At 40.6% G+C, this 16,893-nt stretch overlaps 1 protein-coding gene across 1 annotated transcript in view; it reads right to left on the bottom strand.

Annotated features, from left to right (window-relative positions):
* Positions 1–13,506, bottom strand: part of LOC128724297 (neuropeptide SIFamide receptor-like) — a 31,533-nt gene extending 18,027 nt beyond the window's left edge. Inside the window, exons 1-2 of the mRNA XM_053818027.1 lie at positions 12,502–13,506; positions 5,171–5,365 (exon numbers count right to left, since the gene is read on the bottom strand). Of these exons, the coding sequence (XP_053674002.1) occupies positions 5,171–5,365; positions 12,502–13,506 (1,200 nt within the window). The remainder of the gene's footprint in view (positions 1–5,170; positions 5,366–12,501) is intronic.
* Positions 13,507–16,893: the final 3,387 nt, after the last annotated feature.

The raw sequence follows: 16,893 nt of genomic DNA, 5'->3' as shown, positions 1-16,893 counted from the left end.
TGTGTACAAAAGCCGTTAGCCTTGCTGCCTGAAATGAAGCGATCGAACCGGGTAGTTGCTAAGGGCTTACCGATTTGTTCGCTGCTATTGTCAAACCTATCTATCTCAGAGCCAATCGTTCAACCAGGCTACGAGCGTGGATGTGAGTTGATCACTAAAACCGCTCGTAACCAAAACCGTGAATAGCCTCCGGCGAACCTATGGCAAGTAAGTGACATGATTTGACGACCCCAAGACGACTGCTGAAGTGCTTGGAAGCGGAGGAAAAACCTTGTTGCTCCAACGCGTCAAAGAATATTGGCGTTTGGATGGTTGAGTAATATTTCATTTACCTTATCATAATATTTATGAGCTTAGGGAGTTGAAGCAATATTCCGCAGAAACTAGATTGAGCAATGCGCCCGGATGGAAGGGAGTGGACACGAGCGAGAAAGATTAATGTAACGCAGTCTGTGTGGCGCGCGTGTGATAGCAACACCGATGATGAAACGTTAGAAATCCAATCAAAGCTGTATTTAGATTTAAACTCAGCTTGAAAAAAGAAAACAAATTTAAATTCTCAGTGCTGGAATTTTGCTTGCGGTGAAACGTGAAGCGTGATGTATCAAGCGAGTCAATGTGGTGGTAATGCACGATGACAAATATTATCAATTATTACCATTGAAACGAACTTTTATAGTATCCTCGAATTTGTTCATCTTCGCTGAGAGGTATTTTAATTTCAGATACCAGCTTAATGAGGAGCATAACTATGTTTAGGGTTTTATTATTCGCAAGGAACGAATTTCGTTGTAAGCAGGATATATGAAATCCAAATGTAATAAACATCTTTTCTACGTAACATATATAATTCCAACACAATTTATTTACAATTAAATTGTTACAGTTGTTTTATATTTTTTATAGTAAAAAATTCAGTATCAATCAATGTAGTACTAATTTTTATAAATTTCATAAAAAAAAATTAAAATCCGATCGTCAGTAACGTCATAACGACATACAAAATTCTTATTAATAAACATACAAAAAAACATTAGAATAAACTGTTTAGAATTATGTAATTGTAAGATCGCGAATGATGTTTAAAAAAGCAACGGAAATACGAGTAAGACTTATTTCAGAAACAAAAAAAGGAAAAACATATTTATTTTGCTACGAGAGGATTTTTTTATTCGCTTTCCCGATTTCACCCAGCTAATGTGCTATGGAAACCACAAACCAACAAAATGAGATTGTGGGTGAAGGTAGTATACAAAATATAGCATAAACATCAAAGAAAACGTTGATGAGATGATTGATGAAAATATTGGCAGCTTGATGTGACATTTATAGAATTGGAAATGTGTATGTAAACCTCTAAAAAATGTAAGTAGCAAAAAAGGTTAGTAACTAAGTAACTAGTAACTAGGATTTGTTCATTTTTTATTTCATATTCATAATAACACAAATAAAATATTAATTTACAAGAGTAAACAATTTATTGATCATTAAGTTTGCAGATTTAGATACATACATACATATGCATGAGAGCGTATATGTATACTGAGTTTTAACTTATATAGGTTTATTTTCATACATGTGTTAAGCTAATTTCAAAACAAATTAAATGGTGCCTTCAATCAGTTCTAATTGAAGAGTTTATGCTTCCCAATTTATGCTTTTGAAATGTGCTGTTTACCACGGATTCAAGTGAACCGTTTCGAATTACAGTTAACGTTTAAAAATTCAACAATAACGTTAAAAAATTAAAACTGTGATTAGCTCGAAGAAAAAAAATTGCGTCGCAAATATGTTATTGATTTATGGCGAATTTTATTTTTAAAAGCAAGTTAAGATATCCGATGCATATCATTCAAGCAAGCTAAGAAAATATGCAAATATATTGGATGATGGATGGAAACAAACGATCGTTTTGACTCATTTGTAAACTATTTCACGGACCATTAATAACCGGATCCTACCGCATGTCGTTAGCCATGTTAGTCATGTATGTCTATTTAGGCATTTTCTATGGAGAAATTTCCAAAAAGAGAAAACAACTGTGATGTTAGCAGCGATCGTGTTCAGCTTTTGAGTTCGTGCATGATTTTGATAAGCAGCAAAGGGGCATGAATTGCTCTGCGAGCAACAGAGCTATTCATTCCAATCATTATTCATTTTGTAATAGGTATTTTAATACATGCGAGGAATACTGCCGCTTCCAAGAAGGATCATATTTTTAAGAAGGGCCCAAGAATGTTTTGTGGCGCAGAATGAATGTCGATAATTTTTGTTCCAAATTATTCAGCAGACCAGGGCATAGGCCGTTTTTTAGAGCATAAAAAATATTCAAAACAAACATGTTCTCGCATCTCGGTGACGCTTTGTCATCTGACATTTCGTTCCGGCGGAGATGGGTCGATCGGGATGAATCTATGATCATTAATCATTTAGCCGTTTATCTAGTGAAAACGCCCTAGCTAGTAGTTCGGCTCATTGCCCAGGAGTAACACACCGCGACGCTTCCAACGGTAGCAGTGGCCTCGGGTGCGATATAGGAGGATTTGTACGACATAATGTCAACGATTTTACGAGAAAATCTCTGTCCAACATTCTTTCACAGCCCACTTCCAGCGGCCTGGTGTGGTTAACGCTTTTTTATGTGTGCCTTGTCTTCTGCGATGGGTATATCACAAGCATCGGTGGCTCTACGGAACATCTCTGGGAAGCCGACGTGCTTGCAAAATACCATAGGATGTTTAATAAATATTTATTATGCTCAGCGAAGCCACATCAGCATGTGCATGGGAGCAAGAATACCAACCTGAATCCGACCGGGGTGAAGAGAAAATTTGAAAAGCATCAAATCGACATCAGAGCACCCGAGGAAGCGTGTCAGGTTTGGAATTCGTTTGACAAGTGTCAGTACCTCGCACAGCTTATATATTTAAAATGATGTAAGCTTGCTGTTTTATAGAAATTTCGCCACGCCAAAGAAACTCGCATACAGCGGCTTTGCGTCTCATTAATATACCAATAATATATTAATAATATTAATAATTTTTATGATGTGTGCTTCCTTGTCGGTGGGGTTATGGTATACTTTTTTTCCTTTTCCCTTTAGTCATACCTCCGGCATACCCAGCACAAGCGGAGCCCAATATGCGCTCATCTGTCGCACCAGTGCCGCGCAGCAAAGGACACGTACCGCAACGCGTGATAATGGTTGGCGTCATTAAAGAAGCATATTTTACGGGCGCTTAATTTAATTTACTTCCCATCCGGACGTCGGACTCGCTCCGTTTGATGGCGTCACGGTGCAGATGGTTGGTCGGTAGGTTGGTTGATCGGTTGAATGGCGCTGACTTGTGGCTCGGTCATGGCCCTGGTATGGGTGGGACACGCTCTGAATAGAGCGTGATGTGACTAGTGGTTGGTTGTGGCTAGGGCCGAAGCGGGACCTTGATAAAGGAAGTGATAGATTGCAATCGCCCAGTGAAGGACTTGTCTGGCACAGCTGGAAAGCGGCGAGAATTTGCCAATAGTCATTTGAGTGCGACCAATTGGCAAATATTATTGGCGAAAGCTGACGAAAACTGAGCTGGAGAGTTTAATTAATGGTGCTGCTTTTTAACCATCATTACCACAGTATGTCAATCATGATGCGAGGAAAAAAAAACGGTGAAAAAATGCAGCGAAACTCATTTAATGACAAATGAAACGGGGTGATGAGACGATTTAACCTGATACCGTTCCCAAGCCACACCAAACAAAAAACCGATGATCTTTTAAGCAGAAAAATACTTTCTTTCTCTCTTTTTTTTACTAACTTAAAACACATGTATATCATAATCCCATCATTCCGCGGCTATAGCAGGAGCAGTTTTGATATCGGTTATCGGTTTTGCTGTAGTGCTTTTCGCTAGGGTTGAACGGAATTTAACGGCTAAATTGTCTGCAAACCACATTTCACGCCAGTGGGTCGCCAAATGGCTTAAGCTATCAAAGTGTAATTGATGTTGACCGTTACGCTTGGTAACAGCAAACCCAAGCGGATACCTCGACAGCAATAAGCTCGATAGTATTCTGCTGGGTGGCGTTATTCCGATCGTGAGAACCCGTTAAGTGACGTTGTCCCCAAAACGTGCTGTGGATTGAAAAAGCGAGCTTCGTTCGAAAATTTCCAATATACACATTGCACTACTGAACGAAAACGCGTGAAACCAAGAACCGAGAGCTGCAAGAAAGAGAACCGCACATCGTATCGGATCTGTGTTGAATGTATTCGTCTTTTCATCTTTTTTTTGTTCAGACAACCTTTTTGTCCTGGTGCAATGCGAGTCCTCCTGCTACGTGCCACTCGACATCTTATACGTTTGAATTAGAGCCAAGATATGCGGGTTTGAATTCATTCAAAGCAGATTGGAGGTTTCTCTTTCGATTTGAACTAGCTTGGATAGGTTTGTGATGCGGATTTGTACAAGGATCGACTGGGTTTTCTTTATCTACAGCTTGGCTTCAAGTATTATTTTTCCCAAGAGAACATTATACATCCGTTTCGCGGTAGTCGAATGCTGAATTGTGAGGATGAACGTTTTTCTTTCGCAAAAGTGTTAAAATAGCTAGTGCTTTACAAAATGACACCCAAAAGCTAAAGTCAACAATGATATATTGCTGAGAAGCATACTTTTTCTTTTTTGCGCGATTCAATTTATATTCTACCGTACCTTAAAAACTACCAGGCGTCTCCATTGCGACTGGGTGCTTCGCATAGAGATCATATGCTGGTACACATTAGAACAGTTATACATTAAAAATAAAACGAATCAAAGAATTATTATACTCTACTTAAATTTCATAACCCATAAACCTTCAGGACTACCTACAAATGTTATTATGTCCTTCTTCATATGAAACATTTTAGAATTGTAAGTGCTTTGTTTAACGTTTTTAATACACATATCACGCATAATATTATTGCTGTTTAAAATACTAGATACTTAAGAAACGCCGTTCAAGCCTAACATTCAATATGAACTGTGTCAGATTTTTTGTTTCGCTCGTATGTTATCTATGAGGTGTGCGCACATGAGCGATAGAATCAGTGCAAATATGTCCTTTTTATTAGCTCGCAGACTAGCCCGGCCAGTTTATTTGGCTTCAGGATTATGTGCCAACATGATAAACTCACCTGGAAGTAGATTACCACCTTGCACATGGCCTTTCCCATGAACCACGTTTCGGTCACATCCCACACGACGGTCGGCGGCAGACAGAAGAGAATGACGAAGAAATCGGCCACGGCAAGGTTCACGATGAAGATGTTCGTCACGGTGCGCATCGTATGGTTGGTGTAAACCGCTATGCATACCAGCGCATTTCCGACCTGTCCGAAAGGAAAAGAAAAGAAAGAAAAGTCGGCACGAAGCCAAGTGAGAAATAAAAATGTTTAAAAGGATGGACGTGGCCGAAAGCCACGAGCACAAGACCCTGGAGCACTCGATCGGCGTACGTTCTGCAGTGATGCACTTCCGCCAAAAGGCACCGAAGCGCTGCTCAGCTCATGCGTACCGAATGTTTGAATGTTTTGTTGAGCGTTTGGCGGAACGACGTCGCACTGCTAAGATGGAAACTTTGTTCGAAGACTTTACGCCCATTTGGAGCGGGTCCAGGTCCGGGAAATTGATGTGCTGTGCGCACGTTGGGCGAAGTTTTCTGAGCATTAGGAAGCAACTTTTTGCAGCCTATTGAATCGGCAAACATCAATTTTCGGAAGCGATAATCGAATTTGAATGTTTGCTGCTTTTTGCTTGCTGGGGCAGCGCATCGTTGACCTCATTGCTCCGGCAGCAGAACTTAGCCCCATCGGCAAGATTGGCAGTGTGTGTTATTTTCACGTGTGTGTGTGAAATATAGCTGGCGAAAATCCGTGCATGGCAAGCGGTTTAATCAAATGCTGCGACTCGCGCGAGGCAAGTCGGTTGCAGAAGAGGAGACAAAAAAAAACAAAAACACCCACACACCGAGCGGAGCCACCCGGCGAAGATAACGCGTGCGTATTTAGCATATGTCTTATTATAGGTCCGCCGGAAGCCCTTTGGCTGCTGCGGCGTCTGCCATGCCATGATTAACGACGCATCGTGACACAACAAACAAAGCACAACGTCAGGCTTGTCCAGCAAATCCGGCAGTGGCAGTGCCTGTTTACGACGCTCTGGCTCTGGTGACTTGGACTTTGTGATGTGACCTTTACGTGGGGTGCTCGCGTTACAGCAACAGTAATAAAAAAAATCCAGCATTTGGTGGTGGTACGCTAGGAGAAAAGTAAAACAAATACACGCGTGCGTAAATGGTTTTTTTTGGCAGCTCGATTAGGTGGGAAAAAAGTCGACCAACCCACGAACGAAAGAGGGATCGATTGAAGGGTGCGAGGTATAAATAAAACACTGCCCGATGAAAGCTGTTAACGAGCAATCGAAATTGCTATATTTAGGTGGTTGGAAAAATCGAACCCAGCCCAGAACCCGCCTGCAATAAAAAAACACAGGGGTATTTGCTTCTTTAAAGAGCAAGATAAACTCCCTCGCAACACGAGGCTGGTTTACGGCACGGAATCTCTGCGAGACATGCAGCTCTTTGCTTTGGAGTTGCGTCCCCAACCACGTTCGGTGTTATGCAAATGTAGTTAAGCGGCTGCGTGCAACATGCTAATTCCCGCGCATAATTTATGCCTACAAAAGCAGACCGCTGGTGATGATTGCGATGCCGTTTTCGACAGCTGTCTGCCCCCAAACGGCTTCCTCAATCCTACTCGGGTTAATGAGAAGCTCCATGGCTCCATGCTCAACGCCGGCAGTACATCGCAGCAGTATGTTAAAAGTGAATTAAGCTCTCCGGTGGAATGGCCCAGGAATTGGGTCGATGGGACACCGGGCACCGTTCGCTACCAAAGCATTCGGCTTTTCGAACGACAAGCTGTCACAATGCAATTATCATTTAAGCTTGTTATAATGTTTGCTCGTCTGCTGTTAAGACCGTTCTTAAGAGAGTCTTTAGTACGTGGTTTACGTGTCATTTCATTGATGAATACGTGGCTTGTTAATTATACAAGCGCATCTCTGCGATTCCCCGGTGCCTTTGCGTTACAGCTGCCAGCTGGGGACGACGTGACGACGTGTAGAATGGGTTTGACTTCCTTAGGGACTAGTCAGGACAGTCATCATCAGCTTGCGTAAAGTTGGAAGTCGTGCGAACGCTCGTTCCCCGCTTGGCTTGAAGATGGGTGATGAAAAATTGACGCAAATCAAAATGACTTCAGGCAACTCAACTCAACGGCTTTAATCCCAGCTAAATGATAAACTTTTCGAGATGTTTACGAAATGTTGCCCAATGAGATAGTGAAACAGTTTTTCTGTCATTAGAATTGCACGGTACGGCGCACGTACGATAGCTCAAAATGACGCCGATTCGAATGGAAGCAAAGATGATGTGGATTGTTTGGATTACGGGAAATCCATTTAAGCCGAAACCATGGCCGTGTTTATGCTTGCCTTACCAAACACCATCACTACCACCCAAATTGATGCTGCCTCAACCTTAACCTCAACCCTACGGACGCCCACAGTGACACTGGACAGTTTGCTGTGCCGTCTGCCGGCTGTCCGTCGCCGTACTGATACTGGGTCGCGGTCTTTCGGACAGGCCGGAAGATGAAAGACGTAGAAATGTGCCCGATACGTGCAACACGCACATACAGAGTACCGCACGATACACCGAGAAATGTCCCATGCTGACGTCAACTCGGTGCTCTGTAAACATGTAGATACTTGAGTGATGGCCGTTTTAGCTGACCATTCGAGCGAACCTGCATCGTTGTCCCTGCGTGTCGTCAATTCGACGGAAATTCACTGTTTCTGGAGAGCATGCACGGTGGCAACGCGTGTCGCCTGTGTTGCTGTTCGCTTTTTCGCCGTTCAATGTGGCGGTATGATTTATTATTCGAATCGGAAAGCGCAAATAAGCTATATTGATGAAAACGGCCTAAAATAAATCCTTGTCAAACCAGCCGATAATCTTCCCGGAAGCATGCATGCAAAACACAACAGCAGTAGATAATCCATCGTAGGCCCCTAAAATTGACCCTAGCTCTAGCTCTAGCTGTGGCTACCATCGGCAACGAACCGGCTTTAATTCGGAGAAACTCAGAAGAGGCATCTTCTCACCACATCGACCGCAGCTCGAAACCTCGACGCTCGAGCTTCACCTTCAGGATGAAAGGTGAGGTGTGAGATCGTGGTTTCCACGCTGCAGCTTGCCACAGTGCTTAAGGAAATTGATCGGTTGAGCTCGCGAGACATGCCAAACTCGAAAATTGTGCTACCCATTCCGTTACGCACCGTTAATACGCGGGTGTAAGTTGCATGAGCCGGAAAAGGACGCGGAATGTTGTGGTTCGCCACCGAATGCCTGTATCTAATTTTGTTAATGAAACTTTCAATTTACATCGAAAAGTGAAACGAAGACGGCTCGATAGATTCCTCGACTAGGTCTTGTGTTTCGATCGATTGCCCGGGAAAGGGACGAGATTCCGGATTATCTCCATTCGGAAAACTCTTCCCTCCATTAAATTAAGAGAAATGGAAACTATTTCCAACCACAGATAATCTCTCTTGCTCAACGATCAAATCGATCTAAAATGACTGGCGTTGGCAGCGATGACTGATGGCGTAGAGTTAATCAACTGGAAAAGTGGTCGCTCGTTCATAACCCCAAACCTGCCGAGAGTGTGCGGAGTAAAACGGATCAAAACGCCAAGCATTTTAGCCAGATGAGCATCCAAGTTTGCAGATCTGGTAGGCACAAAAAATCTACCTTTAAAACAAATCTTTCACATGTGTGACATACTTAACGTACTTAAGCCAGATGTGAGCAGTTTTAGATCATTGAAAAAGATTTACGACTTACTTGAAGTAATTCATACTGTTTTTTTCTTTTTGCTTTCATGACAAATGTACTCAGTAGAACGCAACCCTTTTGGAGTGGTAAAGCTATTTGCACCCTCCCCACAGGTGCAGGTATTTAAGGGTCACGGTGTTGAAGGCACTTTTGTAAAAATTATGGCCAAAGCAGATGTCATGGAATGACTCATATTTATCCTACGGCCGACTTGATTTTTATATCGCAGGCCATAGCCGTGTGTGGCTGGGTTCTTGCTCCAGTGAAAAATTGGCTCCAGAGGTTTCCAGATCCAGGGTAGAAGGAAAAGTATGCAAGGCACCAGGAGAGTTCGAAACCGAAAAGAACCCTATTCCGAATGGAGTTGACATTTTATGTGTGACAGCAAACAAAAAAAAGCGAAAAGAAGTGTACTAAAAAAGGTCGCACGAGACCATCTATCAATACCGAATTTTGCATGTGTGTGGTTTTGAAAGGTTCAGAGCGGCATTATAGCGAATGGTGAGGTTTTGCCCTAGGTGAGGTTTTGCAAACCGTCAGATTCAGAAAGTTGTGAGTTACATAACTGTTCGCTAGGCAGATGAAAACGAAAGGTTCGTACACGCTGGGAATTCAGTAATGAAGCATATGTCTAGAATAGACGGACGCTGGGTTTATAATCCGGGTGCAGTTTTGATTATTTTTTTGGTTTTGAAGACAAAACTTCCCGGCTGTAAGTAATCTCTGCTGAGTAGCAAAACATTTACTATCGCGCTGAAATCTAGTGCACCGGTGTTCTACGGGCTGGTGCCAAGGCTATCTGATGCCGTTGGAGTGGTGAAGCTTCTGGTGAGTAAGTATGCAGGCTTCGTTTTAAGTCGATGAAAAGTAGCGACAAGTTTTAATGGAGAAATAATGCAATCATCCATAGATCACCGTTAGCCACGATGAAATTGATTCTAAAGTTAGCTCTTATACTAGGTGGTGTTGAGTAGTTTTGGCTTAAAGCTCGTAGAAATATTCTTAAGCAGTTTTTTTGGGATTAAAAATTTCCATATTTTCATTCATGGGTTGCCATCCAAGCTTATGATCAAATTGCAAGAAATCCTTCTGTATGGATACCACGAAAAACTATAAAATAGTTGGAATAATATTAATGCCGATTCACTAGCTCATTGCAATAGCCCTGCTCACTAAAATTCACTAGTCGCTAGAGCGGAAATGCTCTTTTGCGTGAAACAGTACCTATGGGATGATAAACTTTTGCAAAAAAAAAAACCGCATGTTTCTATCTTCATCAAAAACAAAACAGGCTGCCAATGAAGAACTTTTTCCTTTACTTGCAATGAAACGAACAAAAAACAATGAAGAAACTCCCACCACGGTGGATGTGGGTGGGTCCGACAAGAGAAATGGAATTATCCTAGCGTCAAACCGTCATGTAGGGCAGTTAGAAGAGAACCGCCACTAGCCAAGTATCTGTTGATTGGGTAAAGGAACCATATGAAGCTTATTTACCTACGATAGTGCGTGTCCGCAAGAATCATCAGAAAAAAGTTGTTGGTTCTATAATAATTGTCTATCTGTGTGTTGGACAGCAACTCGAGGCCGCAATAGAAAGGAAATGTTTTATATTACTATTTCATTGAGACAGTGAATAATGTTTATGTGTGAAGATTTGGAGCGTTTGATTTTACTTTGATTTCGAATTCAATTGTTTATATTTCTGACAGTATTTCTTTTATTTCATACAAATATGTTGATCGTCTTTCTTCTTTTAATTAAAAATAAATATATTTTTATCCGCAATTTTGAGAGATCCAGCCAATTATCAATGATAGATAATAAAATTGATCTTTTCAATAAATTCGTAAATCGATTTCATTATAGAGTTAACCGTATTTCCAAACAAGTGCGTTGAGAAACTAATTCTTAGTTTGGGTCGAAATTCAAATCCGTGTATTGTAGCCTCGACCTAACCTAAATTTGGTAAGTAGCGGTATTTTCACACTCTTTTAGATAGAAGAATAAGTTTTCCACGCAGCCTTTTAATATGAACATTTAAAAACCAGTTGCTGCTTATAGTAATAATTTTTTCTACAATCAGATCAGGATATAATTTTTCTTTAAAAATAATCAAAAAGTGCTAAAATAATTTTTTGTATTCTTTGTAACGAATAATGGAATTTTCGAATCGATAGTGCCATGCCAAAATTTAGTCAAAAACTGCTTGAGCATCAATTACTTATTTATACAATTAACGGGGATCGACTAACGAAATTTCCATCATCAACCATCAATCATTCAAATCATATGCACTAGATATGCATAAGCAGAAAACATGGGCACTAGATATAACAAATTTCGCAGCAGACGAATGAATCAAAAGATGAATGAAAAGATGTATTAGAAATGGAAGATGTCAATAGAATACAGTGCTGAGATGTTACTGATGTAGAGAAATGTGTACAGATATAGAAAAGAGGAATAGTAAAGATTGTAAATAGGTGATATAGACGATGAAATTGAAAAATTAAACAATAAAAAGATGAATTTGTGTTGTATGTAATAAAATCATCAGAGGTGATAATGAGATAAAATTAAAAAAGGAAAACCTAGGCTCCAATTGGGATCAGGGGATTGAAGACCATGAATCAGAATTGGGAATAAAATAAGCTTTGTTGGATGAAGAGTTAGGAAGAATGATTTTAGGAAAGCCGAAATGCTTTGGTTTGCAAATATCTAAACAGTATCTAAACAGTAGCTGGTTTGAAAAAGGTATCAAAACTAGAAGATGAAAGCAGAGTATTTATAGGATGGATAGATGCTTTGATACAAATATTTCCTCTATGTGTGAAAGAGAATGAGAGAGACACCAATAATTTATACAATGGCATTGGTTAAAAGAGATTGATCGATTTTTGGGTAGGTTGAAGGATGAATTTTGGGATAAGTTTTGGGTGGAATAGAAGGGAAAATCGAAAGTGAAAAAATAAATTTAACAGAAAAATTAAAGACGAATTTACAAGCAATATATATGGAGCTGGCGATAATAATAGAGAAATTATGGTAGGGCAAATGATATGTTGATGTCGTTAACTGGAGAATTGAAGGAAAGTAAGTATTTAGAGTGAGAGAGAGAGAGAGAGAGAGAGAGAGAGAGAGAGAGAGAGAGAGAGAGAGAATTGAATCATAATTTTTCATTGAAACAACATATATTTTGCACGAAGGTATATTACCAAAATCAGAATTATGCGCAACACAAGTCAATCAAAGCTGTTTTAGCTCTAAACTTATTGTTTCAAAATATTCATTTTTTGTTATTTTTATGACATTGTTTTTCAGTTAATTCTTTCAATATTTAGGCATTGCTGAAAAGTAAATCAACCTGTAATAAATTGGTTTAATAGATCGGAACGAATTCGGGGTTATATCGGATGCAATCGGTGGTGTGTTAAAACCTCCATGTAATATGAATGGTTAATGACGGCAAACACGATGTCGTCGATGGCACATCGTAAACATCTTTCATACGGTTTTCCAATTGATTAGCAAAACACCCAAGCCCAAAAATCGACGCGTACTCACCAGCCCCATAAGGAAAACCACGGTGTGCGAGGCAATGAGGATCCACTCGCCAGTCGAAGGGTAGATGTAATCCATCAGTAGCTGTCGGTACTCGCCGTACGTGAGATTGCAGAAATCCGGATCACCAACGCAAGTAACGTTGTGATCGATGAAGCAGTTCTCGTTGTATTCTATCTGATCCGAGTCGTCGTCACACAGCACATCATTGTGGTCGTTCAGATTGACGGCGGGGTAACTGTGGGCGGTGTAATTATCCTCGAGCGGTGACTGAAGTGTAGCTAATTCCAGATCCTTCGGCATCCACAGCTCAGATCCGTTGGTGGCCTGGCTGTGGTTGGTAGCGAACTGGGCAAGCAGATCTTCGTTGGTGCTGGTACTGCTTGCCTTGGTCATTAGCGTTGGCGGCCGCTCCTGCCTCGGGGTGCAATTTCCGTCCATCGATTCAGAATCTTGGCAAATGGCGGTGGTCCCATTGTGCGTCCACGCCCGACCCGGAGGCGAAGCGTGCCGTGGTGACGCATCCTGCGTTTTGCTTAAATCACGCCGGAACAGGAAATGTTTTTCCACCGTTTCCAACGACCCAAACCATCCGGACGATGGTGTCGGTGGGGCTTGTTTGGGCGGTCGCTGCAAGCTTGTTGGGCTCGAGGGCAGACCAACCCCCGAACGACTGGGGTCCGCTATATCTACATTTGGTTTCTCGTGCATTTCACGCCCCATCCAAGGTTGCTGGGATGAACTTCGGCTTCGAGCGGCGTGATCAAGCGGACCTGTCAACAGTGTCACTGGGCTGTCAACGGGACCGACCAATGGCGTCCATAGGTCCAGTTCCGGTGGACGCCACTCGTTTCCGCCCTCTATGGTGCGGTCCCCGATACGGACAGCTCCGATCGATATGTAACTCACGTGGAGCAGCATTAGCTTCGACCAGAACGGCCAGAAAGTGTTCGTGTGGGGAGACAAATGCTTACGCCAAGGGACACGTCGATTCAAGCCCACTCCCATCGGGAAGCCGTATCACAGATTTTATTTTTGTTTTGTTCGTGTCGATATGTTCCGATAGTTGTAGTTTTGTTTAAATAGCAAATGTAGTGAACGGTGCTCACTCTTCTATTTCCTAGAAGAACGCATGAGGTAAACTTTTCTCCATGAATCCATCGCGCGACAAGGTTGGAAAACGCGCACCAAACCTATTATGATAGCGTTACCGGCAGCAGCCGTGAATGTCCTGAAGCTCAAAGGACGCTGCTCACATATATACCTGCGTGGGCAAGAGAAGACAAGGCAACATAAACATGTGTTAATACTGAGTGCAATGAGCTAACAAAGATAGAGCAAACAATGCAACGTGGGAGTTTGTATACGTGTTCATATAAGCAATCAAAAATACAATGAAATAAATCAAATTGGTCAAAAATGTATTGTTACAAAATCTTGATTTTAAAATATATTTCGGAGAATTAAATTTACAGCATAGCATCGTTTATACTTTTTCATAGTTTTTTTTAAATGTGTATAAAAAAATACTAATAACTGATCAATATATAAGTGTTTAATAAATCACTATATGTATTTTTTGGCTTGATTGCCGAGAACACTAGCGTTCGGTACAAACACACGATGGACTTTGGGTTTAAATCCCGACTGTGGTTCCCCTGGTTCACGCCAGGACTTATTATCTAGCTACGAAAAAAAATTCAAATCACAAGCCAGGCCTTGACCGTACACAAAGTAGACAAATAACTTATATCCAACATGCCGTCGTTTTGAAACGATTCAATTTGTTTAATATCCAAACGATCAAATTGGCGAAATTTTATTATTTTTAAATGTTTATCAAACTCTTTTAACATGTTTACACTGTCATATTGGCTTGCAGCTAGAAAACAATAGATGCGTTACATAGGCGCAACTAATAACAACCACAAAAGAAAAACAAACCTTTGTTTTTGACATTGATGGTTTTATGAGGATATTTGATACTGGATTAATTTAGAGTTGCACGTAAAGAAAAGATAAAACGTGATCCTTAGTTGGTATGTAATCTTACTGTATTTGACAGTATTTGATTGAGTGCCATTGCCAATAGAAAATTGAAACAACTGAGGTAATATGCGAAGGATGTAAATAAAGCTGACTCGGATGTTTTTTCAATTATGTTAACATTATGTTCGTGCGTCCTGATCGTCCAACGTTCTTAATAGCTCCAACGAATTGATGTAGGATATGAGCTTGGTATAAATTTTTTGAATACTGTCTGCTTTACAGTAAACCTATTTCTTAAAATTTGCAGTAACTGTAAAATTTGTCGAAGACGATAACTGTAGCCTAGCATAAGAAGAAGCACTAAATTGAAAAAGAATTAAGAGCATTAGTGTCGTAACCAATTTAACCTTTTGGATTTGGAAAAGGCGAAAAATATTCTCCTGCCATAGCAAATGGGTAGAATAATTGGATAAAACTGTTCGCATCCTAGTGAGTGTACCTTAGGGATACTTCTAAACTACCCATTATGCCTAGGATGGTGTTGGAAAAGAATATGAGTTGGATGCTTTGATTCAATTTGTGACATGTTATCATGTTTGTGAAAATTGAATTACCGACTATGCATTGGGTTTTTACCACATTTCTGTTCCCGCGAAAGAAACCGTCTCCGGAGTTTAAAATTTGATTTCATTACATTGAAAGTGACTTTTTAGATAGTGCCTAGTAATAAGTTCAAAGTTTTCTATGCCGTGGTACTTGAGTAACACTATATTATATTTTTATACGTAACCCAAAGCATTTTGGTCTTGTGGCAGGTAATTTCAAATATTGATTTAGATAGTATAATATCCCACAAGATTCAAGCTAACGTTCAGCAAACATTAAATGACTTTTTACTTTTGAAGGGTACCATGTACATCGAATTTATTTCGATACTCTTAATATATTTAATTTTCATTTTCAGCTTTAATATTCCTGTGTTAAAAGCATGGCATATTTAATACCTTTGCTGACTGGATATAGATCGTAATAGTACTATAAGTAACATAAATGAAATAAAGCAGCTAAGCAAATACAATGATTTTTTTGACTCAGTTGGATTTACCCATTTGATCAAATTGAGGATGAATAATTGTTAGAATTAAATATTTTAACCACGCGAATCTTTGAAAATAGCACCCAGGAATTTAACGGTTACAATAATTTTTGTTGAACTCAGCGACGGCTGTAATGTGTGAAAGAAGCTTTAGCTCTGTTGTTTATTAGAGAACAAAATATATTAAAGCATAATAGAAATAATAAACAACCTACACAACAAACGCCATCAAAGAAAAGTTATTTCCTCCTGTTAGAAAAGTAATTGTTTGCATGGAATCACCGCGTTGCGTGCTGCCACATACAGTTTGAAATATATTTCCAGAAATGCGTGGTATAGATTAAACAGCAAAAAACGATTTGTTGTGTTTTTTCTTCTCTCAAGACTTAGTGATGCATGCCGCCTATGTATGCAAGACGCAGGACGATCTAATTTGAGGACAGTTTTAACCACAGCTTCGTGCCGACGTGACAAATATGGGTTGTAACCTATCCTGGCACGGCCATCCATTATGACCGGCAGCCCATTTGATCAAATTGAGGATGAATAACCCACAGCGCTTGTAAAAACCTACCGCTCATGTGAGCCGCAAAGAAACGATTTGATGCGGAAGGATATTTTTCTGTCGCATTTTGTGGCTCTCTTTAAATGGCTTAGACAACCGTACCTATTCCATCGGAATGTTACCCTTGACTTTTCTGTTCAAACAACAAACACATCTCTTGAGCGAAAAGATGCAGAGAAAATTCACACTTCACTTTTTCACTACTTCTGCCGCACTTTGCGAGTGTTTCTGACGCTAGGGCTCGTCGTGACATTTTTTATACGCCCGGATTGTGTTGTGTTGATATTTGTCTTTTCGATTACCTTTCCACTAGTATCCCGACGCCAAAAGTATAATGCGAACCGCAAGAGAGGACCCGGACAAAGCTTCTCGTATACTGGCGTCGCTTTATCAGGCGCAAAGATGAGGATGAATAAAGCGAACGTGGTAAGAGAGAGATAGAGAGAGAGAGAGATGGTGCCGTAAATTTAAAATCGTTTATTTTTTTCAATTTATTATATTTTTATGGTGCAATCTTTATGGCACCATTTTACAACTCCGTAACGCGCTACGGTCGCTTTGCGCGGAGCAGTTTGGTGTTCGTAGACCGCCAACGGTTCTTAGAGTATCTCCATTCCATTTCATGGGTGTACTCGGTGCGCTTTGCACACCGTAATACGCCTATAAACCTTCTCGAAAAGATTTACATTTGGACTGATTTTCTGGTTTTTGGGCAATAAAGGCGAGCAGAGTGTCTAAGGTTACG

The sequence above is a fragment of the Anopheles nili genome, chromosome 3, assembly GCF_943737925.1.
Source record: "Anopheles nili chromosome 3, idAnoNiliSN_F5_01, whole genome shotgun sequence".
Lineage (NCBI taxonomy): Eukaryota > Metazoa > Arthropoda > Insecta > Diptera > Culicidae > Anopheles > Anopheles nili.
Note: the sequence above shows the minus strand (reverse complement) of the source record. Positions and strands in the feature narration are given on the sequence as shown.